The 26,997-nt window shown below is 44.8% G+C and overlaps 17 protein-coding genes and 2 non-coding genes across 19 annotated transcripts; 7 read left to right on the forward strand and 12 right to left on the reverse strand.

Annotated features, from left to right (window-relative positions):
- Positions 1-87: 87 nt before the first annotated feature.
- Positions 88-1,146, reverse strand: PICMEDRAFT_11028 (hypothetical protein; the record flags this gene model as incomplete). Its single annotated transcript, XM_019159741.1, has 1 exon — positions 88-1,146. The coding sequence occupies one exon, from the start codon at positions 1,144-1,146 to the stop codon at positions 88-90; it is 1,059 nt and encodes a 352-aa protein (XP_019019216.1).
- A 15-nt stretch (positions 1,147-1,161) lies between these two features.
- PICMEDRAFT_26414 (hypothetical protein) lies at positions 1,162-1,410 on the reverse strand (the record flags this gene model as incomplete). The annotated part of the gene is made up of 1 exon (XM_019162449.1): positions 1,162-1,410. A coding segment is annotated over one exon (249 nt), but the record flags the coding sequence as incomplete, so codon positions are not given.
- An 84-nt stretch (positions 1,411-1,494) lies between these two features.
- PICMEDRAFT_15943 (hypothetical protein) lies at positions 1,495-2,144 on the forward strand. The gene has a single exon (XM_019161029.1). The coding sequence runs from the start codon at positions 1,724-1,726 to the stop codon at positions 1,910-1,912; it is 189 nt and encodes a 62-aa protein (XP_019019218.1). The 5' UTR covers positions 1,495-1,723; the 3' UTR covers positions 1,913-2,144.
- On the reverse strand, positions 2,038-3,291 carry PICMEDRAFT_15944 (hypothetical protein). The gene has a single exon (XM_019161030.1). The coding sequence runs from the start codon at positions 3,276-3,278 to the stop codon at positions 2,199-2,201; it is 1,080 nt and encodes a 359-aa protein (XP_019019219.1). The 5' UTR covers positions 3,279-3,291; the 3' UTR covers positions 2,038-2,198.
- A 1,101-nt stretch (positions 3,292-4,392) lies between these two features.
- Positions 4,393-7,386, forward strand: PICMEDRAFT_24033 (hypothetical protein; the record flags this gene model as incomplete). Its single annotated transcript, XM_019162333.1, has 3 exons — positions 4,393-4,861; positions 5,450-6,180; positions 6,241-7,386. Coding segments are annotated over 3 exons (2,346 nt in total), but the record flags the coding sequence as incomplete, so codon positions are not given.
- A 118-nt stretch (positions 7,387-7,504) lies between these two features.
- PICMEDRAFT_72091 (hypothetical protein) lies at positions 7,505-10,360 on the reverse strand (the record flags this gene model as incomplete). Its single annotated transcript, XM_019164097.1, has 1 exon — positions 7,505-10,360. One exon carries the CDS (start codon positions 10,358-10,360, stop codon positions 7,505-7,507), a length of 2,856 nt encoding a protein of 951 aa, XP_019019221.1.
- A 246-nt stretch (positions 10,361-10,606) lies between these two features.
- Positions 10,607-12,786, forward strand: PICMEDRAFT_15946 (hypothetical protein). Its single transcript, XM_019161031.1, has one exon. The coding sequence runs from the start codon at positions 10,783-10,785 to the stop codon at positions 12,691-12,693; it is 1,911 nt and encodes a 636-aa protein (XP_019019222.1). The 5' UTR covers positions 10,607-10,782; the 3' UTR covers positions 12,694-12,786.
- A 3-nt stretch (positions 12,787-12,789) lies between these two features.
- On the reverse strand, positions 12,790-13,443 carry PICMEDRAFT_72093 (hypothetical protein; the record flags this gene model as incomplete). Its single annotated transcript, XM_019164098.1, has 1 exon — positions 12,790-13,443. The coding sequence occupies one exon, from the start codon at positions 13,441-13,443 to the stop codon at positions 12,790-12,792; it is 654 nt and encodes a 217-aa protein (XP_019019223.1).
- A 140-nt stretch (positions 13,444-13,583) lies between these two features.
- On the reverse strand, positions 13,584-13,656 carry PICMEDRAFT_t59. The gene has a single exon. It is a non-coding gene; the product is annotated as a tRNA-Ala (tRNA).
- Positions 13,657-13,666: 10 nt separating this feature from the next.
- PICMEDRAFT_t58 lies at positions 13,667-13,740 on the reverse strand. The gene has a single exon. It is a non-coding gene; the product is annotated as a tRNA-Ile (tRNA).
- Positions 13,741-13,962: 222 nt separating this feature from the next.
- On the reverse strand, positions 13,963-16,143 carry PICMEDRAFT_27728 (hypothetical protein; the record flags this gene model as incomplete). The annotated part of the gene is made up of 2 exons (XM_019162510.1): positions 13,963-14,454; positions 14,503-16,143. Coding segments are annotated over 2 exons (2,133 nt in total), but the record flags the coding sequence as incomplete, so codon positions are not given.
- Positions 16,144-16,531: 388 nt separating this feature from the next.
- On the forward strand, positions 16,532-17,617 carry PICMEDRAFT_72095 (hypothetical protein; the record flags this gene model as incomplete). The annotated part of the gene is made up of 1 exon (XM_019164099.1): positions 16,532-17,617. The coding sequence occupies one exon, from the start codon at positions 16,532-16,534 to the stop codon at positions 17,615-17,617; it is 1,086 nt and encodes a 361-aa protein (XP_019019225.1).
- Positions 17,618-17,837: 220 nt separating this feature from the next.
- PICMEDRAFT_123377 (hypothetical protein) lies at positions 17,838-18,261 on the forward strand. The gene has a single exon (XM_019159913.1). The coding sequence runs from the start codon at positions 17,977-17,979 to the stop codon at positions 18,214-18,216; it is 240 nt and encodes a 79-aa protein (XP_019019226.1). The 5' UTR covers positions 17,838-17,976; the 3' UTR covers positions 18,217-18,261.
- A 45-nt stretch (positions 18,262-18,306) lies between these two features.
- Positions 18,307-19,182, reverse strand: PICMEDRAFT_72096 (hypothetical protein; the record flags this gene model as incomplete). The annotated part of the gene is made up of 1 exon (XM_019164100.1): positions 18,307-19,182. The coding sequence occupies one exon, from the start codon at positions 19,180-19,182 to the stop codon at positions 18,307-18,309; it is 876 nt and encodes a 291-aa protein (XP_019019227.1).
- Positions 19,183-19,612: 430 nt separating this feature from the next.
- PICMEDRAFT_11037 (hypothetical protein) lies at positions 19,613-20,243 on the forward strand (the record flags this gene model as incomplete). The annotated part of the gene is made up of 2 exons (XM_019159742.1): positions 19,613-19,790; positions 19,822-20,243. The coding sequence occupies 2 exons, from the start codon at positions 19,613-19,615 to the stop codon at positions 20,241-20,243; spliced, it is 600 nt and encodes a 199-aa protein (XP_019019228.1).
- On the reverse strand, positions 19,986-21,770 carry PICMEDRAFT_15949 (hypothetical protein). The gene has a single exon (XM_019161032.1). It carries the CDS (start codon positions 21,471-21,473, stop codon positions 20,373-20,375), a length of 1,101 nt encoding a protein of 366 aa, XP_019019229.1. The 5' UTR covers positions 21,474-21,770; the 3' UTR covers positions 19,986-20,372.
- Positions 21,771-22,189: 419 nt separating this feature from the next.
- Positions 22,190-23,869, reverse strand: PICMEDRAFT_72099 (hypothetical protein; the record flags this gene model as incomplete). Its single annotated transcript, XM_019164101.1, has 1 exon — positions 22,190-23,869. The coding sequence occupies one exon, from the start codon at positions 23,867-23,869 to the stop codon at positions 22,190-22,192; it is 1,680 nt and encodes a 559-aa protein (XP_019019230.1).
- Positions 23,870-24,306: 437 nt separating this feature from the next.
- Positions 24,307-24,669, forward strand: PICMEDRAFT_31908 (hypothetical protein; the record flags this gene model as incomplete). Its single annotated transcript, XM_019162730.1, has 1 exon — positions 24,307-24,669. The coding sequence occupies one exon, from the start codon at positions 24,307-24,309 to the stop codon at positions 24,667-24,669; it is 363 nt and encodes a 120-aa protein (XP_019019231.1).
- A 74-nt stretch (positions 24,670-24,743) lies between these two features.
- Positions 24,744-26,614, reverse strand: PICMEDRAFT_123386 (hypothetical protein). Its single transcript, XM_019159914.1, has one exon. The coding sequence runs from the start codon at positions 26,499-26,501 to the stop codon at positions 24,819-24,821; it is 1,683 nt and encodes a 560-aa protein (XP_019019232.1). The 5' UTR covers positions 26,502-26,614; the 3' UTR covers positions 24,744-24,818.
- Between the last annotated feature and the right edge of the window lie 383 nt (positions 26,615-26,997).

Here is a 26,997-nt window from a genome sequence, read left to right on the forward strand (position 1 = left end):
CTTGAAATGAGACATCCTATGTTTGATTGTCTATATAGTTACTTTGTAAAGAAAGATCTTTGCTTACACTAAAAACTAGAAGCATGACTATAATTTAAACCCATATATGTTGTGTGAAAGTACCTGTGATTTAACTATTTTGCTGGAAACTTCGTCTAAAGATTTGCCAACGTTAAATGATTTGATGGTATAGCCAGTCAAATTGACGTCTTCCAGTTGAAAGGAAACGGTGACGTCTTCTCTATCGGAGATCCAGTCCGACAACTTCGATTTCAAGTCGACATGAACCATTTTGCATATCTTAATATCCTGATTTCCTGCCACAAACGTAAGTTTCCATTGAAGGTATCCGTCTTTTCGTGCATTATCCTGCAACTCATCTTCCGTCTTTTGATGGCGTAGTAACGGAATATCCGTCACACGGATTGTATTCTTAGGCACAGGAATTTGAACACATATTTCCTTCGCAATCTGATTTGCAGGGTACCTGCATTCTAGTTTCATATTAACCTCAAACTTGTCCCTTGCCAATTGTTTATATGAGCCCACCACTATTATTGGTAATTCATCAAAAAGCAATTGTGCCGAATAATTTAGAATAGGCTGTATCGGTTCGGCGATTATGGTGCTGAAGTTGAACTTCGCGGAGAGAGATGGCTCTTTGACTTTGAGAGCTAATGGTACAGTAATATTTTCGAGAACTATTGACGACTGGTCGGCCACACGGGTGTCGAGATCAAATTCAACAGCCACTGATGTAGAAACTGTAGAAATTGATACAACCTCTCCGAGAATTTTGACATCAGTTTTATCTTTCACTTGTACGTATTCATTCAGATGAAGTGCAATCACATTTTTCTCATACATGCGTTCATAAGATTTCACACCTAAAGCTCCTAGCAAAGATAAGCTTTTTTGAACTATTTCTACAGCATGGTTTGCCTCATTATCAGTCCTGTATCTACCATCAGTGGCTTTACTGATTGGTGAATATATCTTTGATAAGAGAAAAGATGTATCAACTTCTCTCGCAAAGCCTTGATCAATAGTGACATCCAACAGTTCGTATATCAGTAAGAAGTTGTCCATCAAGTGATAATCCTTCAACACTTGACTGGGAGATATCGCAATAAGAGAATGAAGCATGGAGATCAATGTGTTGAGATATTGCAGTATCACCGAAGCATCGGAATTGTTTCTCGTGACTGCCACAAAGTAAATTTCGCCCCTCTTTTCATGAAGAAACGTAGTCGAACCCAGCGTTAGAATTGGATTCTTAAGGTTCTTGGGATCAACATTGATTATCTTGGACCGGAAAACCTCACTCACACTGCACTTTACGTCTTCTCTGAACACTCGGGAAACAATGACAGTGCCTGATGAGTTTATAATAAATATAGCCGAGATCATAGCTCCAATGTTTTTGCGGGTGGTTGTATGGGATAGCCGAGCAACCAGCCATAACGATTGTACTGCACCGATCTTACCGAAACAACAAAGTCCAGCTTCAACTTCATCCGAGCCGGTTAGCTCTTCTCAAAGGATTACGTCAGCGGAAGCCGAAGAGTCCGTGAAGTTTGATGAGTTGTTCCCGACAGCGACAAAGATGGATAGAACTGGAAAGAATGCACCACAACGAGTTGATGGAAACGGAAAACCAGGCTTTTGTTTTTTAAGAGGTCTTCCTTTCCCAACGCAGAAATTTAGATAATTGAATACACACATGGCTAGAGGAAATCAGAGAGATCTGGCAAGACAAAAGAACTTAAAAAAGCAGCAGGAGCTGGCCAAGAGCACGAAGAAAGGAGATTACCAAAAGAGGAAGGAAAACGATGCCGACATTCTTAGGGAAAAACAAAGACTGGCCGACGAAAGAAAGGCGGCCGAAGCTGCCGCAAATTTGAAGAAGTAGTGCCGGTAGCAGCCGGATTTCGACTGTGTACAAAGTGTGTAGAATATTATATAGCTATCTTGCGTTGTTCTACGAAATGCCGTTGAGTGTGTAGATCTGCTATTCAATGAAATTATGAGACATTTACTTCCGATTTTTTCTGACATTTATTGTTGAAGAAAAGAATATAAAAACTAGAGTATGAGGAGAAAAGAGAAACACAAAGACCCTATCTATTTATCTATACAAGATGTGCCTATCGTTAATTTTTTTGATTTTTTTTTTTGATCATCTCAGGGCTTGCCGATCAAGCAGAAGCTTCTATCTGCTCATTTCCAGAAGACGAAGAAGAAGCGTTTTGGTGTTGCAGTGCCTCTGCAGTTTTTTCGACCTCGTATTGAAACTCAAAGTAGGACTTAGGCAGGTGGTGCAATCTGATAAAACCGTCTTCTCCTCCAGAGACGTAAGAAGTACCCTCAGGGTGAATTGCAATACAGTTCAAAGGACCAAAATGACCCTTGACTCTACCAATCACGTCCATGAAAATTTTGTGAAAGATCTTGGCGTCGAACTTACCTTCACCAGCTCCCGTGGTGGTGACATCTCTTGCATCTTGACCACCTCCGAGAATGATATAGTCTTTGACAGGTGTAATACAAGCGGCATTGACAGGAGACTCGGATTCATATTCTTTGAGTAACTTCCAGCTGTCGATGTCAAACAGCTTGGCAGTCTGATCCTTAGAAGACGCAACGAAATAAGTTCTGTCGCTAGAAGTCTGGATATCTGTGATGGTCTTTTTGAAAGGGGTGGAGTATTCCAACTGTTCACCAGTGGTGGAATCATATTTGGAGATGCTGCCGTCTGCATGACCGGCGATAATGTGTTTGCCAGCGTAAGACCATGTCGCGGTAGTTGGTTTAGTTGTCGCATCACCCTCGTTGATGATTTCTAGTATTGGCTTAGACTCCTGCTCTGGCTTTGTGAAGTCGATGTCGAATATCTGGATTTTACCTTGCTTGCCCATGACGTGGTCTGTGATAAAAAAAACTTTCTTGCAGTCCGGGGAGTATTCCACCCTCTTGACGGGAGATTCGAAGTTCCAAGTGTAAATGCACTCACCAGTCTCGGCTTTCCAAAGCTTACCAGAAAAGTCTGCACTGGCTGTGATCAAGTAGTTGGAAGTAGAGTCGATGTCGACAGACCAGACAGAACCTTTGTGTCCATCGTAGGTCCCAAGTCTCTCACCGTTGGCAGAGTACCATAGACAGACCTGGTAATCCTTGGCAGAGGAGAAAATCAGGTCACCCTCTCTGTTGAACTTGACCTGAGTAAGAGGACGTTCGTGACCCTTTAGAAGGATCGGTCTCATAAGCTTGTTCGACATTGTTGTTTGCGGTGTGTTGCTGTTGTCTGTGTATCTCTCCAAGGGCAATCTAGACCTCTACCGCTTCCTCTAGTTGTTAGTCAATATCTCTTCACCATTCTTTTCTTCATCTCCCTTTAAAAAAGAAAAACGTGAAATTTTCCAAGAAATTCACGAAAAATTAAAAAATAAAATTATACCGGTGCACGGGTGCGACTGTCGGCGGAATTTTCGTTCTGAAGGCCTTTCTTTGTTTTGAGGGCCTTCGCTGTCTAACTGAGCATGCTCAGACGGTTAATGATGAGCACCCTTCAGGCGAAATATCGCAGGCTAGAACAACACAGGCCATTAAAGTTTCAGCTGTTACGATTGCGTTTGACCGTCAAAGATGGCTGACAACAACGCTTTTTGGGGGTCCGGCCAGATGGACGATGATATGGCGTTTTTAAACTTCGGTGCTGACAGCCACAACAATGACGACAACGGGGGCAACGGTAACGGCAACGGTAACGACAACGGTAACGACGGTCAAGGGTCGGCTGGTAATGAACTCGGTTTCATGCAGGCACCGTTCAACAACAAGGGCGATGCCAGCATGGGTGAGATACCCTCTAGCGAAGAGCCTTTTTTGTCGCAAGGTGCAAATGTTAATCAGGGCGACGCCCAGGCCCCAATTCAGGACCCGATTTCCCAGAACCACAGCCAGAACCACAGCCAGAGCCACCAGAAGCAGCAGCAACAGTTGTTTCAGCAACTTCAACAGCAGAAAGCCCAGCAGCAGTTCAGTCTTCAGTCCCGTAAAGCTTCTCTTTCTTCTCAACACTCACATTCACATTCCCAAGCTGGTACTCCAAAGGTCCAGAACATCGAAAATGCTGCACATCCGCTTCTTGGTCAAACCACAAACATGGTGGTTTCCAATTCCACTCCCATTTCCAATCCCAGTTCACATCTAGACCACTCTCAAAGTCCAATGAACGCTGCCTCTCGACAGCAGTATCCACAGCAACCGCAACAGCAACCCCAACAGCAACCCCAACAGCAACCCCAACAGCAACCCCAACAGCAACCTCAACAGCAACCTCAACAGCAACCTCAACAGCAACCTCAACAGCAACCTCAACAGCAACCTCAACAGCAACCTCAACAGCAACCTCAACAGCAACCTCAACAGCAACCCCAACAGCAGCCCCAACAGCAGCCCCAACAGCAGCCCCAACAGCAACCTCAGCAGCAACAGCAGCAACAGCAAGGTCAAAGGAAGCCTAATATGGGCACGCAACTGAACCAGCAGAATACGGAAAGATTTTTGGATTTGGTAGAGCAATACATGAAGAGGATAAACAAACCCTTCAATAGATATCCTGTGATTGGCGGAATAAAGATAAACCTCTTCATATTCTACTACATGGTCACTTTTGTTGGTGGTTTCATTAAAGCCTTCCAGGAGCAAAAGTTCCCTTTAGTGGCAAACCAATTGGGAATTCCAGTTTCTAATCAAAAGCTTTACAACGAGTTTTTGCAAACCTACTATATCAACCTTTTACCTTTCGAGCAATATGCTCGGACTGCAGATGGCATGAAAGAAGCAGGCCGCAGACAAGGTCAGCCTGCTCAACAACAAAATCAGTCTCAGACCCCGCAACCGCAAGAACAATCGCAAGGACACTCACAAGGCCACCCACAGGGACACCCACAGGGACACCCACAGGGACACCCACAGGGACACCCACAAGGACACCCACAATCACAATCACCACCACAACCACAACCACAACCACAACCACAACCACAACCACAACCACAACCACAATCACAATCACAACCACAATCACAACCACAACCACAACCACAACCACAATCACAATCACAGGTGCAAATTCAACAGCAACAGCAACAGCAACAGCAACAGCAACAGTTACAGCAACAACAGATTCAATTGCAACAACAGCAGCTACAGTTACAGCAGAAAATGCAGCAGAAAATGCAACAGAAGTTGCAGCAAGCTCAAAGAAAAACACTACTTCATCAACAGGCACAGCAAAACCAATCACAACAGCCACAACCTCAACCACAAGCTCATGTCCAAGTTCAGGCGCATGCGCAAGCACAGGCACAAGCCCAAGCACAAGCACAAGCACAAGCCCACGCACAAGCACAAGCACAAGCACAGGCCCAAGCACAGGCCCAAGCACAGGCCCAAGCACAGGCCCAAGCACAATCTGCTAAAGCCAGGGTGCTTTCCGGTGTCAGTCCTCATTCGGCAGGTCCTGAAGGATCTTCAAGAGTGCAAAGTAATAATTTTGCGACAAGGCTCACAAATGGAAAAAATTCTACAGAACGTTTAAAAGAAGTCACAAACCCTGACGTTTTGAAAAACTATCTACCTTATACTTTTATTCAGGATAAACCAGGTGGCGTTGATATAATTAATATTGAGCGTCTGGGTGAACAGCTGGATGATATGAAGCCAGTCTTTTTATATTTTCCTGAATTGGGAAAAGTTGACATAAAAGCTTTGGCACTTTCTATATCTTCGGGAATCACCGCAGAAATCAACGTGGCTTTGAATATTCTTTTGATAATCAGTTCCGACCCTAATATTCAAATTCCATTTGAGCAATGCACAATTCTTCTTGACAGTCTGTCTTTACTTGGAAAGAATATTATCGAGACCTTGGCGACGCCAAACTCTGATTATAAGTTGGAGAGTAGTAAAGAGAGCAACATTGAAAGCATGTCTCATAAAAGTCGGATAGACAAAGTTTTTGAGAAATATTCAAAAGGCCACAACAGCTCAGATTATACCATTCAAGTAGATTCATTCACGTCTCAAATTGTGATAAACCCAGCCCGCTCCCTTGATGAAAACAAAAAAGTTCCCAACTTCATTACAATAGAAGGTGAAATCTATGACTCTCCGGTTCCAGTGATTTCGAATAATAATAATGTAGATACTTCAAATGCAACTGGATTCGAGGAGTACTCTAGTTTAATGTCCGATTCTTTTCACCAATTTGAGATCCCAAAGTACCTGCATATGCTTCATGAATGTCGTGCTCAAGCTGATGATCTCGGTTTCAACATTTACAAAAAATCCTATCTCGATAAGCAAGTTGTCCTTATCGAAGAGTTGAGCACCATCTCTTTGATTTTTAGAAACTTGTCCTTTGCAGGAAATAACAATTTAGTGCTTGCCACAAGCGGTAAGTACTTGGATTTCATATTTACTCTCATTTACGCCACTATCGCCAAACGTGACATATTTTTGTTTGCAAGGAAAAGACTTTCGTTCATGAAAGATTCCTTGACAGTTTTCTCAAACATCATACATGCAGTAGATGTAAGATCAGACATGGAAATGTGGTTGATTCTTGCTTTGACTTTTTCCTTCAGCTCAACTTTGAATGAGCATGAAAAAGAATTATGCTTCATGACTTCGAAGGTTGAGCCTGTGATAGACAAATATCATGCTCATTCAGTAGATATCCTTAGTAAAGTTATCTGTGGCTCATTTGTCAATAAGAAGAAGCTAAGTAATATCCTGACAGGAAAAGCGTCAGACAAAAACGTCATAACGATGATAACTATGAATTTTGGAGATACCTGCTTTGAGGATGGCTTGCTTTTGAAGTCTACATTTTCATTATTTGTTTCAGTACTACCAACCATAAGAATCCATCAAGGAATTGAATGCTTCAGTGAAATATTCCAGACTTGTTTGGAATCTTTGCTTGGTTGTTTGACCCTTACCGAAATTCTGGAAAATGGCAGCACTTTCAAAAGAAATGTTGCTCTTGATATTCTCACTTCTCCTGAAAGTTTAGGTATGATTTTACAGCACCTATCTTTTGTCTATGCTGCTATTTATGTCAACACCAAGGATAGTTCCTCAGAAGTACAGGCTTTAATGTCTGCACGCTGTGCCGAGCTTGCAAATAACTTGATAGAGTGCGCTATTAACTATGCAGTTACAAATGAGACAGTTGATGAAGATTTAACCAAACTATGTGGTGTCTCTCGCTTATTGGGGAGCATGGAGAATGTTATTAGTATGCTAATGACTGTGAGGATGCCACAGCAAATATCTGAGCAAGTGGTTAGAACTCTGAACATTTCCAATAAATTAGGACGTTTGGTAAGAGTGTAAGTTACAGATTACTAGCAGAGGCTAGTTGCGTATCATATATAGTAATTGTATTATAAATTGTATTAATGTTCATAGAGATTTCTCCCACTTACAACAATCACTTGTATTGTTTGTTTATAAATTTGTGGGCCTTTTGTGCATTTTCGTTACCTATTATTTCGGCCATGTCAGCAGCATTCATCTGACAAAAGTCATAAAGATTTTTGACCTTGCCGATAATCAAAAGTGAGTTAGAATCCGTTATACCTGGTATCAATCTGAGAAATTTTATAGCATCTTCATTAAATCCCGATCCACTATCCGTATCGTTCATTCCGGCAGTCAATGCAAACTCAATGTCTGGTTCGTTTTGATGAACCTTTAGCTCTCTGAACAATCTAGCGGTTTCAAAAGGTGAGCTACTCCACAGTATGCTTAGTCGAGGGAAGGATCTAACCAAAGCTGCCAGTCTCAACTGCAATTGCTCTAAATCGGCATTTCTTATATGCTTGGTTGAGTTGTTGGTTAGGAACCCAGTTGTAAAAGGTTCAAACGAAAAAGACTTTCCTTCTTCAAACTCAATGAGCAATACAGGTCTGGCATACCATCTGAACATACTTTCACATTGTTTCATTAATCTGCCATTCTCTAATGAATCAATCAAGTCACGAACTGCTTTTCTTTCGACACATATCTCGTCGGAGAGAATATAGTCCCCAACTGTAAGCATTGCAGGAACTACTTCTAAGCCTGCCAAATAGCAAACAAATGGTAACTGGGATACAAAATCTCTCATATCTATAATCACCTTGGAAGTTCTTAAGGCAGTTAATCCACCACCTGCAATTCTGGTATTTGAGTTCAAATGTCTAAAACTTTCTTCAAACTTGCTTTTCTCATCATCCTCAGTGCTAAAGTATTTCGGCATGTTGGCTTTCTCTCGAATGAGTTTGGTAAATGCATCTTTTTCGTGCTTGATAGAGGTCAAATAAATCTGTTCCTCAACAGATTCTCCGTAGTACATGAAAAAGCATTTTGCTGAATTCAATGACGCTTGATACAACTCAACGGTTCTTACAAAGGTAAGGTCGGGTTCATAGCAAATAATGTAGGATGGTAGTGTCTCTTCCAATATTACACTTTCAAAGGTTGTGATTATAATTTCGTCGGTTCTTTCTAACAAGTTGTATTCAACATTATTCTCTGGGGCATAAAAGTCGTCAAATTCAAAGCCAAGTGATTCCGGTGCAGCTTCATCGATGTCAAAATCAGCATCGGCGTCATCATTAATATCATCATCATCAGGTCTCAAGTTCATCAACCTGTTATGCTGTGCAATGACACTTCCTCCCCTGCTTCTCCTTCTATCCGTATTTCTGAAACGATTCTTCGTGAACGTCTTTGATATTAGCACATCATCATCTTTTACTCCATTAGTTTCGTTGTTTTCAGTAGTCACCTTTCTCAACTCATCATTCATCTTTTTCATCAAAGTCCCTCTATTCCTTCTATTTTTCTGATATTTGAGTTCCGCTGTCATGATTTTTCTAAAACTGTAAGACCTTACACCATCATTGTCGAATATCTGGTATTTCGAAAGAACTCTCTCTAATTGGTGGCAAGTGAGTCTCGACTTACATGCAATGACAGTAGGCCCATCGTCTGTGACATCATGCTGTAGTTTTTCATCGTTAATCTCGTCCAAAATCAGCATCAACTGCTCCCATTTGGGCATCTCTTCGAGTAACATGTTTTCAGTACTGTTGTCTCTGGAGTTCATCTGTCGAGGGTCTGCAGTCTTGATTTTTCGATAGACACGGTCTTTACTACACGCAATAGTGGCGGACGCTTCTGGTATCATCAACCACAATGATTCTTTGTTAGAGATCGACTGTGTGTTCTCGTTAACAAAGCTCTTTATATTTTGATAGAAAGTAACGGAGTCGTATTGGAACAGGTCTAGGAGAAACCCCTTCACTGTTGATAATTCGGACAAGACCTTCTTCGTCGTGACGGAGATCCGGTGCCACACCGGGTTCAGCGTTCCCACAATTGATTGGATGAAGTTGTCATCAAGGGCATTTTCGATCGACCAGTACTCGGAGGCAATGTCCGGGTTATTTCTTCTCAGTTCTCCAATGAGGAGCTCCATACTCGCCATTAGAGAGTTCTGAATTTTTGTCATGTAGTCGGTCATCTTGATCCTGACCTCGGTCACCTTGTTAAAGGAAGCGTGATTGGTACCCTTCGTCTTGCGCTTGATCGACTCGGTAACGCCAATATGGAATCTGGGCCATAGGAAAGAGCTTTCAAGTTTAAAGTACTTCAACTTTGTCTGGAGCGGCTGGAACCCCCTGCAGCACCTCTCCGGGTCGTCCGACAACGCCTTCACAAACCCCCACTTGTTATCCCGTCGGTACAAGTTCACCACAAACCGGTCCATCGAATACTGGGAGATGTTTTCTGCATGCAAGATGACGAGACCAGTGATCACCTTTGGCTCCACAACGTGGCTAAGCATGTCCGTCACCAACACCCGGTTCGACACCGACACAATCCCGCCGTTAGCGTACAGGTCTCGGCGCCGGTCAACAGTCCCGGCGTCGCCGATGATCGACGAGAACCCAAAAGCGGTTTTCTTGTTGCTGCTCTCGTGGTTATCTTCGTGGTCCGGGTCGTCGTCGTAGTTCCACGCAAGCTCCATCAAAGACTCCTCGATGAGCCGGTTTTCCTCCTCCGAGGCGTTGATGAGCATGATCAACGGTCGCTTATTGTCTCCCGTCGACTGCAAAAGCACATGCAAGAGATTCGACACAATCTGGTCAATTCCAAGTCCCCGACCTAACACCAACAGCGCATCCTCTTCAACTAGATCCACGACGATCTTTTCCTGGAACTTTAAGAGCAGAGAGAAGTTCACCTCAAGCACGTCCTTCCGGGCGCCCGTTTCCGAACCGACAGCATCTGACGACATGGTTTCGACACCTTCGTCTTCGTCTTCGTCTTCATCCTCTCCGTCGTGTCTGCTGCCGCCTTGTGAGCTATTCCCAGCTCTATGCCTCTGACGAGCCACCAAAACCCTCCTTCCATCTCCGTCCCGTCTCCGTCCCCCGCCTCCCAGCCGGCCCCAACACCTCTACACAGGGCAACTGTGGCGGGGGCCAGAAACCGCAGAAAACATGCGCTGCCTATCTGGCCAAAACGAGGCGACGCGGCCGGAGTCAGAGTCACCGTTGTGCTGTGCTGTTGGCCGGGAGCAGTCTACGAGAGGATGAGATAGACAGAAGCAGGTCTTGAGAAGAGCTCTTTTCGAGAGATGAGCGGTCTCTCTTGTGTTTATGCTGTTTCTGTACAGCTTCTGGGTGCCAGCAGACCAGCAAAGACCAGCAGACAGACATGAGCGTCAAGATTACCGACAAAATTGCCTCTCTCAAGAAGGATGAGCCGTTCTTCTCGTTGGAGTTCTTCCCGCCAAAGACAGACAGCGGTATGAGGAACCTGTATGCCCGGTTGGGCCGGATGTCCCTCTTGGGACCGCTGTTTGTGACGGTGACGTGGGGTGCAGGCGGGACGACCGCCGAGAAGACCACGGACTTGGCGGTTACGTGTCAGCAGGACTTGGGGCTGACGACGTGCATGCACTTGACGTGCACGAACACCCCGAAGGCGGTGATTGACGAGGCGTTGAACAAGGCCAAGGCTTGTGGCATTCGGAACATCCTTGCCTTGAGAGGCGACCCGGCACGGGACACTAGTGTGTCGCACGGAATAGGGGAGTTTGGGCACGCCGTTGACCTGGTGAGCTACATCAGAGCGCAGTACGGCGACTACTTCTGCATCGGTGTTGCCGGCTATCCTGAGGGCCATGCGGACGGCTCTCTTGAGGAGTTGCAGCAGGATCCAAAAAAAGACCTGCCTTACTTGGTGGAGAAAGTCAAGGCGGGCGCCGACTTCATCATCACGCAGCTCTTTTTCGACGTGAGCAAGTTCATAGAGTACGAGGACCTCGTCAGATCTCAGCCAGAGCTCGAAAACATTACAATAATTCCCGGCTTGTTGCCCATCAACGGTTACAACATTTTCCAGCGGGCCTCCAAGTTGTCCCACGCGTCGATCCCCAAGGCTCTACTAGATCAGTTTCCACCAGAGATCCAGAACGATGACGACACGGTGAAGGAAATCGGTGTCGACGTTTTGGTGAAGATGATTGACCAGATCTACGAAAGAAAGGACAACCACATCAAGGGTATACACTTCTACACTCTCAACTTGGAAAAGTCCATTGCACATATCATCAACAAATCAAAATATTTGTCCAAGGTCGTTGCCAAGAAAGAAGTAGAGCTCGAACAGGAAGAGTCATCCTCTGACGAAGAAATCGACGACTCGATAACTTCAGCAAAACGAGCAGCATATGCAGACAGATTCAACACGACGAACAAAGTAATCAGTGATGCAAAGGCAGTCCACGATGTCAGAATGACCACTTCTCCATCTTCCCAGCTCAAAAAGTTGATTTCAATTAGTGCCGGACACGGCGTGTTGGGTAAAGACGCAACGTGGGATGATTTCCCAAACGGTCGTTTTGGTGACTCCAGATCTCCTGCCTACGGTGAGATAGACGGTTATGGTCCTTCGTTGAAGGTGTCATCCACCAGAGCATACGAACTCTGGGGGTACCCAACAAAGAAGGAAGACATCTCCAAGTTGTTCATCAACTATCTCCTCAAAAAACTAGACTGTTTGCCATGGTCGGAGTTGAGTTTGAGCCCCGAAACCTCCCTTATTCAAGAAGAGTTAATCAACTTGAACGAAAAATTTTACTTTACCGTTGCCTCTCAACCGGCAGTAAACTGCACAACTAGCAAGGACAAAATATTGGGCTGGGGACCTTCGAATGGGTTTATTTACCAAAAGGCCTTTGTTGAAATGTTTGTTTCCAAAAAAGAATGGAACGAGCGTCTGCTTCCGAAATTGGATGCTTGTGGAAGTTTAGTCAGCTACTATTACGCTGATAGCAAAAAGGAGTTCAAAACTAACTTGCCGTCTAACGCATCAAACTGTGTTACTTGGGGTGTCTTCCCAAACAGAGAAATCTTGCAAACCACCATCGTTGAAGAAGAATCTTTCAAAGCTTGGACAGAAGAAGCGTTTGAGATCTGGAAAGAGTGGAAACTTTTGTATCCAAAGAACAGCGACTCTGCAAAGCTAATAGACAGCATTTTAAACGATTATTACCTTGTGACAGTACTCCATCATGATTACCCGAATGAAGCGGCGCTTTGGGAATTGTTGTTGGAAGATTAATAAATATTTATAGTATACATTTTATCTATCTATATATAGCCATATATAGCAATTTGCTACCTGTCAATGAAATAGAATTTACGATCAATACTTTTTTCATCCCTCATAGTGGATCTCCTCTTTCAACTCTTTTAGTTTCCTCTCGTACAATTTGTAATCCAATTTCATGATGTAACCCCCTAAAAATTCTACATTTTCATTTTTGAGCTGTAACGTGTTGAAAATTATTTTTGTACCCGAATTCACAACAATCTTCGAGCCTAATTTAATAGGAAAAAAGCCGTTACTCCTCTTCCGAAGAAAACCAAGTGGTTCAACTTCGTACGCGTAACATGTGTTGCCAAAGCAATCCTGTAAAGTCAGCCTATAACTACTACTCCAGCCTCCATAAGGGGTTGCACCATCATGTCCAAGCTCTTCATCAGCGTTGACGGCATCGATCGTTGCCCTAGGTTTCGAGTTTTGCTTCTTAGAAGCCCCAGGACCTGTTATAGCTCGCTGTCGGTCTTGGAAGCTTTCGTTGATATCAATCAAGAGCTTTAGCCCTTCAATCATGGAAAGAACCGACTTGGTGATGTCTCGCAGGTCGACAATTTGAAATAACGTGGTATCGTGTAGCTTATCATCTGGTGTCGGTTCAGCCAAACAATGTCGGAATGGCACCAAATAGTTTTTGCAGTCTCTTCGTGGTTCATGGAAAGTAAGCGTGGATTTTCCCTTGTAAATATCTTCCTGCAGAAAATTAGGCATATTTATAGAAGTGATTTGTCAACAATGTCTTATCACTTCAAAAGTAATAAGAAAAGAAAACTTTAGGATGCATTTTCTGATGTGAAGATTTCTTGATCTCATCACTAACGTGCATTTAACATTTCAAAAAATAAAAAATATGGACGAGTTGGGAGTTGAACCCAAGACCTTTCGCATGCTAAGCGAACGCGCTACCAACTACGCCACACGCCCTAGAAGATGGTGGTCCCTAGCAGGATCGAACTGCTGATCTTGGCGTTATTAGCACCACGCCTTAACCAACTGGGCCAAGGGACCTTTTGTGAAAATGAAGTTTGATACTTTGAATATGATGCCACTTTATAGCTTAAAGATCTCTGAACATTTGTGATCTAAGAGGAGACTCATCATTTTTATGTAAATGAATATGAGAATAAAGGATATAACTGCATGTTCCAGCAAACGAATTCTATACCGTGTAACACTATAAATGTTTCTATTGAAGACCCACAAGGGTAAAGTAGATACCCCTACCTACACATAATGACCGGAGGCATTATCCCAAACCTTTAAGTTAATGTTTTCATCAATTATACTTTGAATGTCAGCCATCTCCTTGAAGATTTTATCCCAATCACTTTCAATAAGCAGATTCATATTGTTATGTGGCATGTTACCGTTTTGTATAAATGAAGTTTCCGAAGAGGTGGAACTAGTGCATGATTCGCCTCTAAACAAAGAATCCCAAGTTATATCTTTCAATTCTTTGAGCATTTTCCACCGTTGTTTGCACAATTTGGTAGTATGCTCTGATAGATAGTTTAATTTTATGAATACTTGGTCAATAATCTCGATTCTTTTTTTCATCCTGCATGAGGTTAAAGAGAAAGACTTGTCCATCGCATCCAAAACAATGCCTTTTAGCAATGAAAGTAGAGTTTGTATTGGCTGGTATTTTCTTACCTCCCAAACAAAAATAGCATTCCTGGGCATTGACCCATAAATGAGATATTCACTTAACAAGTGGACCTGCTTTTCGCATGTTGCTTCTTTGAGGAAAACAAAGTCTAGATTTGCAACAGATGACGTATCAATCGCTTTACTTTCAGTTGAAGATTCTCCGGCCGATGAAACCTCTTCTACCGGCATCACCCGCTTCTGGTCTGAGAATAATACGTCGAGTAAGATAAAACAGCGATCTTCAAGTGTTGATAGCATAGAAGAAGCAAATTTGACAAATTGTTCCTCAGAAGGCATTATATTCAAAGGGTCTAACATTCGTTGAATCAAAGAGGAACAACAGAATGATAAATTCTCAATTTCCCTTGTTAAACGCACAATTATTTGATCAGAAGGGGGTTTGACACAGAAAGATGCTTTCAACAGTTTATTAGTACATTCTGCCCACCGAAATCTACCATTGGCAAATGCTATTGCTTGATCTAACATGTATTGACCATTGAAGCGTTTCCTAAACTCGTTAGGTAATTGTGTATCGTACTCACAAGGTTGAATAATGGGTGACAATTTTGTGGACAAAGCTGTTGTACAATCCAAAAAGTAGATTTGCCACCATAGTAGACGCCGCAGCTGTACATCTTTCGATTTTGCAAGATGATGATAATTTTGTGGGTCTCTATTAAGTTCTAGAAGTTGTGAATATCTCACTAGAGTGGAAATGGAGACAAAGTCGTCTGTTTTGCAATCATTTCTGACAATAGTGTATAGAATTGTAGACGCTTGCAAGCCAACCAGGGAGATTTTGTTGGGAAAATCGTCCATCACAAGAGCAGCTTCGGTTGCTCCCACGAAAAACTTCATCTTTTTAATGAGTTCTTCTCTATCCACCGTCTCATCAATCCTGATGCATCTTTCTTCAAACAAAGATACTGAGGACGCATAGAAGATGGTAAAAATTATGATGTAAAATGAAATTGATACCGACTCTTTGTTACCCCAAAACCTTTCGTATAGTGGGAATATCGTTTGCAAGTCAAGTATTGGAACGATAGGATGAACTGAGGACCTGTACCTATCCATCAAGACATCCGCCTCAGCCTTATTGGGTATAAAGGATTCTAGGAGATCCAAATCTGGTGGCACGCTTTGCTCATTTAAGTTCAAAGAAGAATTGAAAAGCTTAGTATATACTGATCCTACTCTCATTTCCGGGTGAACCAACCTCTTGTTATACGACTCGGCCCTCGGGCGAGCTTCATACTGCGGATCTAAAATGAAACTTTCGTCAAATTCTGTAATTTGCGGTCGCAAAGACTTAAGATCTGCGGTTTGCTTCTTGAGAGAGCTGAGGCACTCTGATTTCCGGGTCTTGGCCGCTGGTAGACCGTCGGAAGGCAGCTCATCTAACACCTCGCTCTCTCTTTTAACATTCACCCTCTGCAGTTCTTGTTGCGACGTTTGTTCTGAATAAAGTTCTGGAGTCGGTCCATCATAGTTTTCGAAGACATTCTCGGAGTTCTTTTGTACGTTTGTGTATTGATCCATGCTGCTTTTAAGATTCATTAGTAATCTTGCGTGTTTTTCTGTCGGACTGGTGTCATTCACCCCGTACACACATAGTCTCCGATGACGGGAACAGTAAGAGCAGGTAGGATATTCCCTCGAACACTTCCGTTTCTTCCCTCTGCACTCCACACAGGACTTCGTTTTGTTTGCGGGAAATTTATCTACCCTAAAATGGGCTGTACCGGGAAAAGAATTTTTAGACATCTGCACCTTTTTACTGTTTAAACCCACTACCACACAAAATAACACCCTGGTTTCTATCCAGCAGGCAAACACCAATAAGATCCGATCTATGCAGCTGATTATCCACTTCTGTGTTGAACTGAGAGCCAGCATGGCCATGTGGATAGAGCCAACCAAGGCCGGTACACATTGCGGACAGCGTTTGCCGGATGCGGAAGACGCTTTCCACTGTGGCATCAGCGCTGCGGAAATGGGTTTTATTACCAAAAAGGTCCAGCATCACCGATAAGCAAGTACCCATATAAAGGTAAGCGCTACTAACCTGCTGAAGAAGAGTAGTGACTCTTGCGCAGTTTTAAGTTTAACAGGCAATGGATACACAGTTACCAGTGGGTAAACAATGGTATCGCTGGAGAAAATAAAACTCCCCAACAAGCACGTATTCAATGGCAAGGAGTTTCCAGTTGCATACAAGGTCATTAAAGATCCGGACGACGACAGAGAGGAGTATGGCGTGGATGATACATTGAAGTTTTTGGAGGACCAATCCAAAAAGGGGCTCTTTAAAAAGTTGTTGAAAAGGCATGGTGTAGTGGTACTGAGGTGCGGAAAGAGGCTGGACTCAAATACCTTATCCAAGTACATTTCTGCCATTGGTGCCAATTCAGGAGACCAGCCCTTTGAGCAGAATGGCTCCACTGCAAAAAGAACTGAAATCACCGAGACTTTGAGCACTGCCAACGAAGGTCCATCTAGTATAAGAATCCACCAGCATAACGAATTTTCTCGTTTTGTCAAATACCCTACTAAGCTATTCTTCACTTGTGTAGAGTATGCTGCAGAAGGTGGTGAAACACCATTAGTTCACGGCGGAGAATTTTTCCAAAGGATAAACGCAAAAGCGCCCGAATTTCTTAGGGAATTGTCCCAACGAGGACTATACATGGAGCAGATCTGGCCGTTGAAGTCGGATACTAACACGAACTGGGCGAACAAATTTTGTTTCGGGAGGAATATCGACCCCCGCGATGATGATTTCGAGCATCAGAAGCTGCAAGCCAAACAGCTGGCTGAAGAGATTGCCAGCCCAGACTGTGAGTTTACGCCCGAAAACGACTTACTTATTCGTCAGTACACAAAGCCAATTAGAGTCTATGAAGGTGACGGGGAGTCCTTCCCATGTTTTTTCAACAGTCTTTCAACATTCTACGCATACACGAAGTACAAGGTTGCAGAGTACGGAAAGACTAGGAGCATTTGCTACAACGACGGAGGAGAGATCCCGGCAAAATACCTCGATCTCGTTCTTCAGACGTCGTTGGACCTCGCCTATGCCCACCGGTGGGAGGAGGGCGACATCGCCATAGTGGACAACTACATGGTGAGCCACGGTCGACTCCCGTGGGAGGGCGTGAGGCGTATTTTGGTCAGCATGTGGGATGAGGTAGATAAACCGGAGTACGCACCGTGGGTAGCTGCGACCTGAAAGCTGTAAACATGCGCTTTGTTTTATCGTCCCTGCTCTGTGTATACAGAAGACGGCGGCTTCACTGCTGGGAAAGAGCATGATATCGAACAGTAGCCGAGGCAGTAGTCTCCTTAATTGTAGTATCAAGTTGCCTCACTGCAATCAAAGGGACATCCATCACCTTCCCTATGTTGGCCTGCCGCTTCGGGTAATCTGTCTCCTCCCAACTGTGGCTGACCCTCGGAGTTGACTTTCCCCATTGGGTGCCACAGCTCTTTCCACACTCGCTAGAGACCTACCACCACAATAGATTAGGGTGATGCGGGAAAGCTTTGCAGAGGATAGAAAAGGTGTTTATAACTAGTGTGATCCGACAGATGTCGCCAGCTGCAGCATTTCCCGCAGCACTGGTGTTTGTCGGTCGATTATTGAAGTGGGATGCTCAGTCTGGCTACTTAGCAAATAGAAATGACAATAAAGAAAATCGGGATCATTGGTGCTGGCCCGGGTGGCTTGATTGCCTTAAACGAGTTCCTGCTTACCGGTGTAGACGGGAAATCTACCATAATAAGTTTGAATTCGAAAGACAACAAGCTACCGGAGAAAGGGGCCTTTGATGAGATTGTGGTCCAGTAGCAAGGCAGTGATGTGGGAGGTGTTTGGAACCACATCACCGACACTGACCCGGACTTCCCTACAGGTAAGAACTACTCCGACCCTAACTCCGTGAGACCGAACTTAAAAGCACCAACGGAAGAGGACCAATTGTTGGTCAGGACTGCAAACACAGTCCAGGAGAGAAATTCGAAAAGATAGTTTGGAAAAGAGACAAACTTGAAGGCGAAACCATGAGGGATCTTGTGTGCTCTGGTACCGTCCGATCTCAATCTTCTCAAGATGATGTGGCAGTATAAGTTACATATCTCAAAGAGAACCAAGGCACCCCCGAACCACTTCAATTCGTCCAAGGAGCGGTCCTCGACATGGTGGACCACGCTCCAGAATTTGTTGCTATAGACAACGTTCTGTGGGGAATAGACGGAGAAGGCAATGAGCAAGCTGTTGATCCAGTAGTGGCCCGATTTTCTGAATAAAAATGCAAAAGGCATGGTGTCTGCAGAAAACGTGTGGATGAAAAAAGTCTCGTACTCTTTTTTCAAGTAGTGCAAGAGTGTCAAGTTGTAGGCAAGCACCTGGGTGTAGGTCATGTCGCTTGCACTGTAGTACCCATAATAGAACAAGGAGTGTATGATCATTGGTCCTAGGTTTTCGAGAAAGTAGACGGTTCTCCAGCCGATCTGGGGCCCGACGTCCTTGGCATAAACGTTGAGTGTGGAGGCCTTGGCAAAGTCCAGGCCATTTTCCTCGAGTGTCAAGTAGCTTTTCAGAGGAAGCCTTTTCTTCTTGTCCCTCTCCTTGTCGTTCTCCTCTGCAAGGTAGGAAAACTTAATTCGGTTTGGATCGGAGACGCTGTTCTTCTTGGCATAGGCCTCGATGATGGCAGAAAGACGCGTGTTTGGCGCGCTGTCGCAGTTGATCTTTTTGAGCTTTCTGGAAAGAGGGTTGATGATGAGGTTCACCATTGCCTGCTGCGAATTGAGTATGGCTCGGTGCTGTGTAGCCACTCCGTCTCCGTCCAGGTCGGTGCTTCCGGTGGAATTGCCTCTGACAGGCGTGCAAAGAGCAAGATGTCCACTCTGCGGCGCGGGAGAATTTTTACATTTTCGCCTCGTACATGAATTGGAGGGTGTATTGAAGGAAATAAGAAAGAAGAAGCGGTGGCACAAGAAGATCCATTTCACATTTCACATTGCACAGCATAGGACAGCACACGCACACTAAATCATTCAGATATACATATGACTATGCAGGAAAGAAGGTACTTTTTATTGGGAGCAGTATTAGTGCTACGGACCTTCTCCAATATCTGATTCCAAAGAGCAAGTTAGTTTGGTTATCGTCAAATTCTACCGATATCAAAAAGTGCTTAACTGATAATGAACACATTGATTGATGGATGAAATTCTTGCTGACGAGAAGGTTGCCATCCATATATGTCCGAGAATAAAAAAGTTTACCGAAGATGGTGTTGAGATCACAGATGGGCAGAAGGGCGAAAATTTTGATAAGATCTTATTTGCCACAGAATACCACATGTGGTATCCTTTCTTGAATATCCCTGAAAATGAAGGTAAAAGTTATATTAAGGTAACGTCTGGCAGGGATGACCAGCCGAACTACGCTCACACAAAACTACGCTCACACAGAGGTTGTCAATGTCTATTTGTACACATTTTCGGTTGGTGAACCAACCCTAAGCCATATAGGTATTCCACAGAACCCATTGTTCTTTTTAACTGCAGAGGTAAATGCCATCGCCTTAGCAGGTTTGTGGTACGGCTACAAACATCTTCCACCAACCGCAGAGCAGATTGAGTGGTGCAGCAGAAGGTTAAGAGGTAAAAACAGAAGCTTCGAGCTTTTTGACGAGACATCAATTAGACCATACTATTCTAAACTTTACGAGCTTGCTCCTGCAGATAAAGTTGACCTACAGCAAATACTACGAAGCGATGAAATAGCAAAGGCAAAGAACGTTCTAAAAAAATTATTCTATGCTTTTGCTAGTAGAGAGCTAAAGTAAGTCAATGGACCAGATGGTGGGATCAGTTAGAAAATTTTTATTAGATCTTTTAAGTTTAAAGAATTTGTGCAAGCTTGAACTTTACTAAAGTTAAAGTAACCTTTCATATGATAGCATGATAGTATGGTGCTACCACAACTTGTACCAAGGACGATGCAATTCTGCCTTCAAGTTCCTGAAGTTTTCATACTCATCCCAACAAGATCGGTCGCCAAAATTACAGCCGGCCATGTTAACTATGAAATCACGATCCTTCTTACTGTAGAAATATCTCTTATCATCCTTTTGGTCCTCACAAGCACCATCTGGGAAAGAGTTGATGGCCTTCAATGGAACGAATCCAAGCCTTTCCCTTATCCAAGGTTGCTGACTGTACAACACTTCCAAACAATCCTGTTCCTTGTGTTCCCACACCATGTGCATCTGCTCGTACAGTACGGGGTCCCACCATGCATCTAGCAATAGATCAGTCCATTCCGATCTTCTGATCAGGAAGGACCCGAGATTGAAACCTCCACAATCCTGTGCTAAAATCATGTCAATGGGTTGATCCAAAGTGTTCACATAAGGCACATCTGTTTTGATGCCTAAGGGATTAAAGTGTTCTACAGATCTGTATGCTTTCTTGTTTATGTCTTCGAGAAGATATGATTCAAGACTCAACTCTGGTTCCATTATGAAGGTGTATGTGTCCAACCACCAAAACCATTCAGCGTCTGGATATTCACGCATAGTTTGCCTCAGAATGTCGACTTTCTCCCAGCCTTCTCTCCATTCGTGACTGTATCTTCTTTTTAAACTCGTATCTTTCAAAGTTAGGGTATAGCCGTGTCTTTGCGCATAAGCCTTCTTATTAGCAATACTGGATCTTTCCACCGACCATTCTTGCGGAGTCTTCCAGCGTTCCACACCACCACCTTCATTTACAGCCAGAATCATCACAATTTTTGACGGCGAATTGTCTTTATGGGAGGGATATGTTATCAGATAGGCAAACACAAACAGGGGTATAAGGAAAAGAACGTATCTCACGAATTTGTGTTCTTGTATAAAGCTTTTCACTTTTTGGAAACCGCCTTTCAACCTGAATGCATTTCTTCCCTTCAGCATCTTGCTGTAGTCTAAAGAAGAGACTGAAGTATCGTATGTGTAGTTGTCATAGTCCGAGGTGAGGTCCATAGGATCGACTGTCTCCTTTGAGCCAGCATCCAACATACCTGTTCGTTGCATGTTCCTGTGTGCGTAAGGGGTGAGGGAAGAGGGGGAGACTGAGCGAATAGTATGTGGACTCAATTCTAAGGATAGCTACAGTGATGAAGCTTTTTTTTAGCCTTGGCGTATATATCTCAAATGAGGTTTTTGGTCTCAAGTTGTACGTGCGATGCTGGTTGCGAAGCTAACGATGCAGATGGCGGGGATGTTTTCAATTTTTGGAACAAATGCTTAAACGAAAGAAGGAACAAGAATAGGACCAGACAACAAAAGTCCTAGCGTTAGCCATCGATAATGAAAATAACATTTCTTTTGGCCATGCCGGCCTCGGATAGGAAGCAGACACGTCCAAGAATTATAAATCTCTGCAAATCGTTATGCTGGCGAGGAGATGGCGGAGCACGAAAAGAGGGCGGACAGGAGAATAATATTCATGGGAAGACGGCTTAAGTAATCAAAACGGTAAAAGTAAGAACTAGAATAGTTCAAGTTATTTTATTGCAGGAAACCGCTAAACATTAAACCGAGGTAAACTATCTATTCCATTGAAAATTGTAGACAGAGATCTATACCGAAGCTAATGACTCAACCTTAAACTGGACTAAGGGACCACAGATTCGCATCAGAAGGTCTCAAAAGATCACGATTATAGAAAAATGATAAGAAAGTGTATTATGGATGGTGTACAGGATATATAGAAGGACAGAAAGCAAATACACATGTGACTGCTACTGCTATATATTAAACTCGCTTCTGAAACGGCCAACGTTCATGCCCGGCCGGACCTTGTCAATGAGGTCTCGTCTGTCCATGGCTAGGAAGGCCCGCTTGAGTGTCTCGATCAGATTGCCGGACTGCTCTGTGTCACTAACCAACATACCTTCGCCATCAGGACTCTCCACCTCATGCATGCTCAACCCTGTGAGCAAGTGCTCGATAGAATCTTTATACATGCCCATATTGATGAAGGAGACGCCCAGGTTGTAGCGGGCCCGCACAAAGTTTGGGTTTAGCTGGAGGGCCTTGGAGTACGCCTCTATAGCCTGCTCGGGCCTGTTTGAGTTGGCATAGGAGGCTCCGAGCCTGTTCCAGGACAAGGCGTCATTGGGGTTGCAGCGGATGGCTGCCTGGAAGCAGTCGAGGGTTTTGTCATACTCCTCCATCGAGTAGAATAGGACACCCAAGCCGGTCTGTACGTCTGCGTCGATATTGGCCCCCGCTGGCGAGAGCTGTGCTGCCCGCAGGAACAAGTTTGTTATGCGTTTGTTCAACGAGTACCTGTCGTCGGAGGTATCGCCCGGGTTTTCATTTCTGGCTTTGGATACCACGTCCGGGTACTTGGACTCAATCCAGTTCTCAAAAGTCTTAAAGGCGGCATTGTCGTAGCCCTCGTTGACATAAGAGATGGCCAAACTCATGAGTGCCGTTAGATTCTTCGGGTCGACGAGGAGACAGTTCTCCAAAGCGGTGATTCCATGCAGCTCTTTCTCGTTCTGAATCTGCACCTGGCCCAACTTCAACCACGCCTCCGTGTGTTTCGGGTCCTCCTGGACGGCGGCCTCAAAGGCCAAGGCGGCCTCGCTCAACTTGGCCCCGCCATCCATCAACCTGCACCCGATCTCGTACGCGTTCGGGTTGTTCATGAACTCGTTCTTCTCCTCAAACTGGTAGTCCTCGTGGTACTTCTCGCTGAAACCTATTGGGGGGTCGAACCTCGCGTCGTCGAACGCCGACTGCATCTCTTCCACCTGGACGCCGTCCTCGCCGTTGAAAAGCCCTGTTTCTCCCTCGTTGCCGACCTGCTGCTCGATCTCCTTGAACGAGTCTTCCCACGCTGCCTTGTCGTGGCTGCTGGCGTGAACATCCGTCGCTTGCGCGTTGTTTCTCGTCACTGTACGCATGTGAGGAGCCTGCATCATGTGCAGCCGGGCACCCATGCCGTTCATCAGCATCGAGCTAGGCTGGCCCATTTGGTATCCCAGAGCAGGCGCATGCCCCTGCACCGGGGCTGCCGCCGTCGACAGCGGCGAGGCCGTCCCCATCGACGATCCCATAAACTCTGTCGACCAGTTGCTGTGTTGCTGCTGTGGCACATGCTGCTGCATGTTCTGCTGGACGCCGTTGTGCATCAGAGCCACGTTGCTGAGCTCGTGCGACAGCGGTTGGAAGTTGAAGGCGTTGTGCTGCTGCTGCGGGTTTTGCTGGTCCATCAGCGCATGCATCATGTTCTGGTCTCGCTGGTTCATCGCCGGGTCCTGGCGCAATCCGCCCGCCATCCTCCTCGACTCGCCGTCCAGCTGCGATCCATTCCGCAGGTTGTTCTGTAAAGAAGTGTCGAAATCCGTTCTTTTGGTCAGCTGTGCCAACGGGTTGGCGTTTGCTGCACATTCCGACCCACCGCTCAAGAACGACATCTGTGTGTGTGTGTGTGGGGAGTGTGCACTCTTGTACCGAAGGTCCTTTAGTTCCTTCTTCCCCTTTCTTCTCCAGGTCAAATGCTCAGCTGAATAAATGCTCAGCTCTCCTCCCTTATCGGGCGCCAATTGCCATCTCGCCGTCTCCAATCATCCAACCTCTCCAGCTTCCTCTTTTGGCAGTTTCCCCGACGCCCGCTTACGTTAGCCACACTTACGTCAGCATACTCTTCCCCGGTGCGATGTGCTCCATGCTCCGCTTCAGGAGCAGGAGAGGCCCTCTGGCGATGCCCGTCAGCCAGAGAGCCGGAGGAGATGGGGAGAAAAGAGGTATCCCAGAGAAGAATAGCATCCGGAGACAGTTGAAAGGGGCTTCCAAGATACCAGATCAGCACAGCACAGTTCCACCCATCCTCCGACTTCCAGAAACTACAAATATGTCTTCCCCGGTCACGAACTCGGCAGCTCAGAAGTTTTCGCAGAAGGTCTTCAGCAAGGAGACCCTCAAGTACGTCTTCACGACCCACTTCTGGGGCCCTGTCTCGAACTTCGGGATTCCGATTGCTGCGATCCTTGACCTCAAGAACAAGCCGGAAGAGACGATTTCGGGTCCGATGACTGCGGCCTTGGTTGTGTACTCCGCCGTGTTCATGCGGTACTCTCTCGCCGTCACCCCGCAGAACTACTTGCTTTTCGGGTGCCACGTGGTGAACGAGATTGCACAGCTCGGCCAAGGTGCCAGGTTCATCCACTACAACTACTTATCTTCCCGTCCTGCTGCCGTCGAGGAGAAAAAATAATGAACGACTCGTGGTGCCCATTTGGGATCGCCCCCATGTATATCGCACCCTGTGTACCATGATTATAAGATCAAACTAATTAGACCCGCAAGGGTTACTTTTCTATCCAATTGCTCTTCCCCTCCTCTGTACTTAGCAAAGCAGCTTTCCTAGTCGAAGATCCCTTTGACCTGCAAGTCCTGCGTCGGGCCCAGATACTCTTCTCCAACCTCTTTCTCGTCTTCCTCTTCCCTATGCTCCCGCTCGAGCTCCTGTTCGGTACCAAGCGCCTTCTCTACAACATGGGACTGGTGAAACTTACTGTTGTCCCAGAAGATTCTCTCAAAATCCTCACTGCCCCCCCCAACAGAGCGTCTGTCTCCGTCGCCCACACTGGTGGAGACACCACCCATGTTGGACTCTTCCATATCACCCCCTTCATCGGCAACAAACAACGGCTCGCCAACATCTGTGTTCCGTAACCCATCTTCCACCCTTCCTGTAGTGGTCGCTACTCTTCGGAGCCGATCATCAACGAATCCGTTAGCAGCCTGTAACGCAAAGTTCGCTAGCTTGTCGTTAACGTTCGTGCTCCCAGCTTCAAGCACAAGCTTCCTTGACTCTCCATCTGTGACTTCGGTCAACGTCACAGAGCTGCACTCCTGCATTTCGCTCACCCCATTCATGAAGTATCTTTTCTCAAATATGATCGGATATCCAGGCTTCGAAAACATAATGTCGCATATGTTGTCGTCATCACCAAGCGTAATTCCTTCTTCAAAGGACTCCACCGCCTTCGCTCGGCTCTTTCCATTCGTGTCTTCATCATTGAACACACTCAGGTTTCCGCTTATGATCTGTATGAAGGTTTTGAAGTTTTTAAGCCTGAATGAAATATGATGCTCATCTGCACTTTTCTCATTGTTATCTTCATCTCCCCTCAAACCAAGATCTCTGATGTTATTGTACACTATCTGGTCCAACCGCATACAAATGCTCAAAGTCATCGGCCTATTGCTCATACTCTCAACCTTTGATGTAATCTGCTGTCGATTGAATCCCTTGAAAAAAATCGTTCCCTCAATTGGAGCTATTCCAATCTGGAAATCTTCAAGCGTCGGAGGGAATGACTGTATGAATCTTCTTAAAATCAGTGTGTTCAAAGCAACCCGATGAATTCGCTCATCTTCTTCCTCATCAAACAGATTGGCATCGTCGAACTCTCCAACTGCTGCACCACTCCCGTTAGCAGCCCCCTCTAAAATCTCGTCCCTCATTTTCTGATTTTCCAACGTTTTTAGATATATACAATGGATCCTGTCATCAGACGTATTGATTCCGGGACGAAATGCAATAGAATACTTTTTCTTCATCCCGGATCTAGTATCGAATTCCACAAACAACTTATGAGAGTATACCATGTGAGATATTTCATTTCCAGCCAACATGAAAACTTTCCAGCTTATCGCATCGTCTCCACAATCCTTGAACAATATATTCATATCCTGGCTATTAACGATCAAAGTATAGCTTTTTGCGTAGTTATGTGTAAACTGATTTCCCGTTACTCTGTATCTCTCACTCTCGCCAGTGGCAATCTCCCCGGTAATGCTGAACCTCTTGAAAAAGCATTCTTTGAAAGATATATTGAGTACAGTGGTTTTCGTCTTGTTCATAGTAATGAACTCAATTTCAGAGAAACATTTTCTACCCAATGCATCCACTCCGCTTTCAGTTCCCTGGAAAATGACAATCTTGAAACTATCCGAGATAGTGTGGAACGCATTTATCGCTTTCGTCCATAGCGCACGTGAATCTTTGGCTTTCAGCTCAAACTCTGCACGAAAGGGCATTTTATAATCAGCAAGAGTGAAAGCCCATGATCAGGGGAGCTGCAAGCTTCTGGTCCCAAGAACCCCAACACGAAATCTTCAGCATCAAGATGAAACACGTCAATCTCGCTTTCTTCTATTCTGCGATGGAAACCCAAACAAACGCCATTAACGTAAAAATAATTTCTTTGTTTGGATGCGCATCATGTTTACAACTCGAGAATTACTTGCGGTAATGAAGTGCCACCTAGATCACTCCTCTTGGGCTCTAAGCATCTCGTCATCAGACTAACAACTTGTCAGACTAATTTCGACCAGTCATGAAGGTTGAAGAGCTTGTCATTGATGGGTTCAAATCTTACTCCGTCAGAACGGTGATAACAAACTGGGACCCGCAGTTTAATGCAATAACTGGGTTGAACGGTTCTGGTAAATCAAACATCTTGGACGCTATTTGCTTTGTCTTAGGTATCACGAACACTTCGGCATTGAGAGCCCAAAACTTGCAGGATTTGAT

The sequence above is a fragment of the Pichia membranifaciens genome (genome assembly GCF_001661235.1).
Source record: "Pichia membranifaciens NRRL Y-2026 unplaced genomic scaffold PICMEscaffold_2, whole genome shotgun sequence".
NCBI classification, from domain to species: Eukaryota; Fungi; Ascomycota; class Pichiomycetes; order Pichiales; family Pichiaceae; genus Pichia; species Pichia membranifaciens.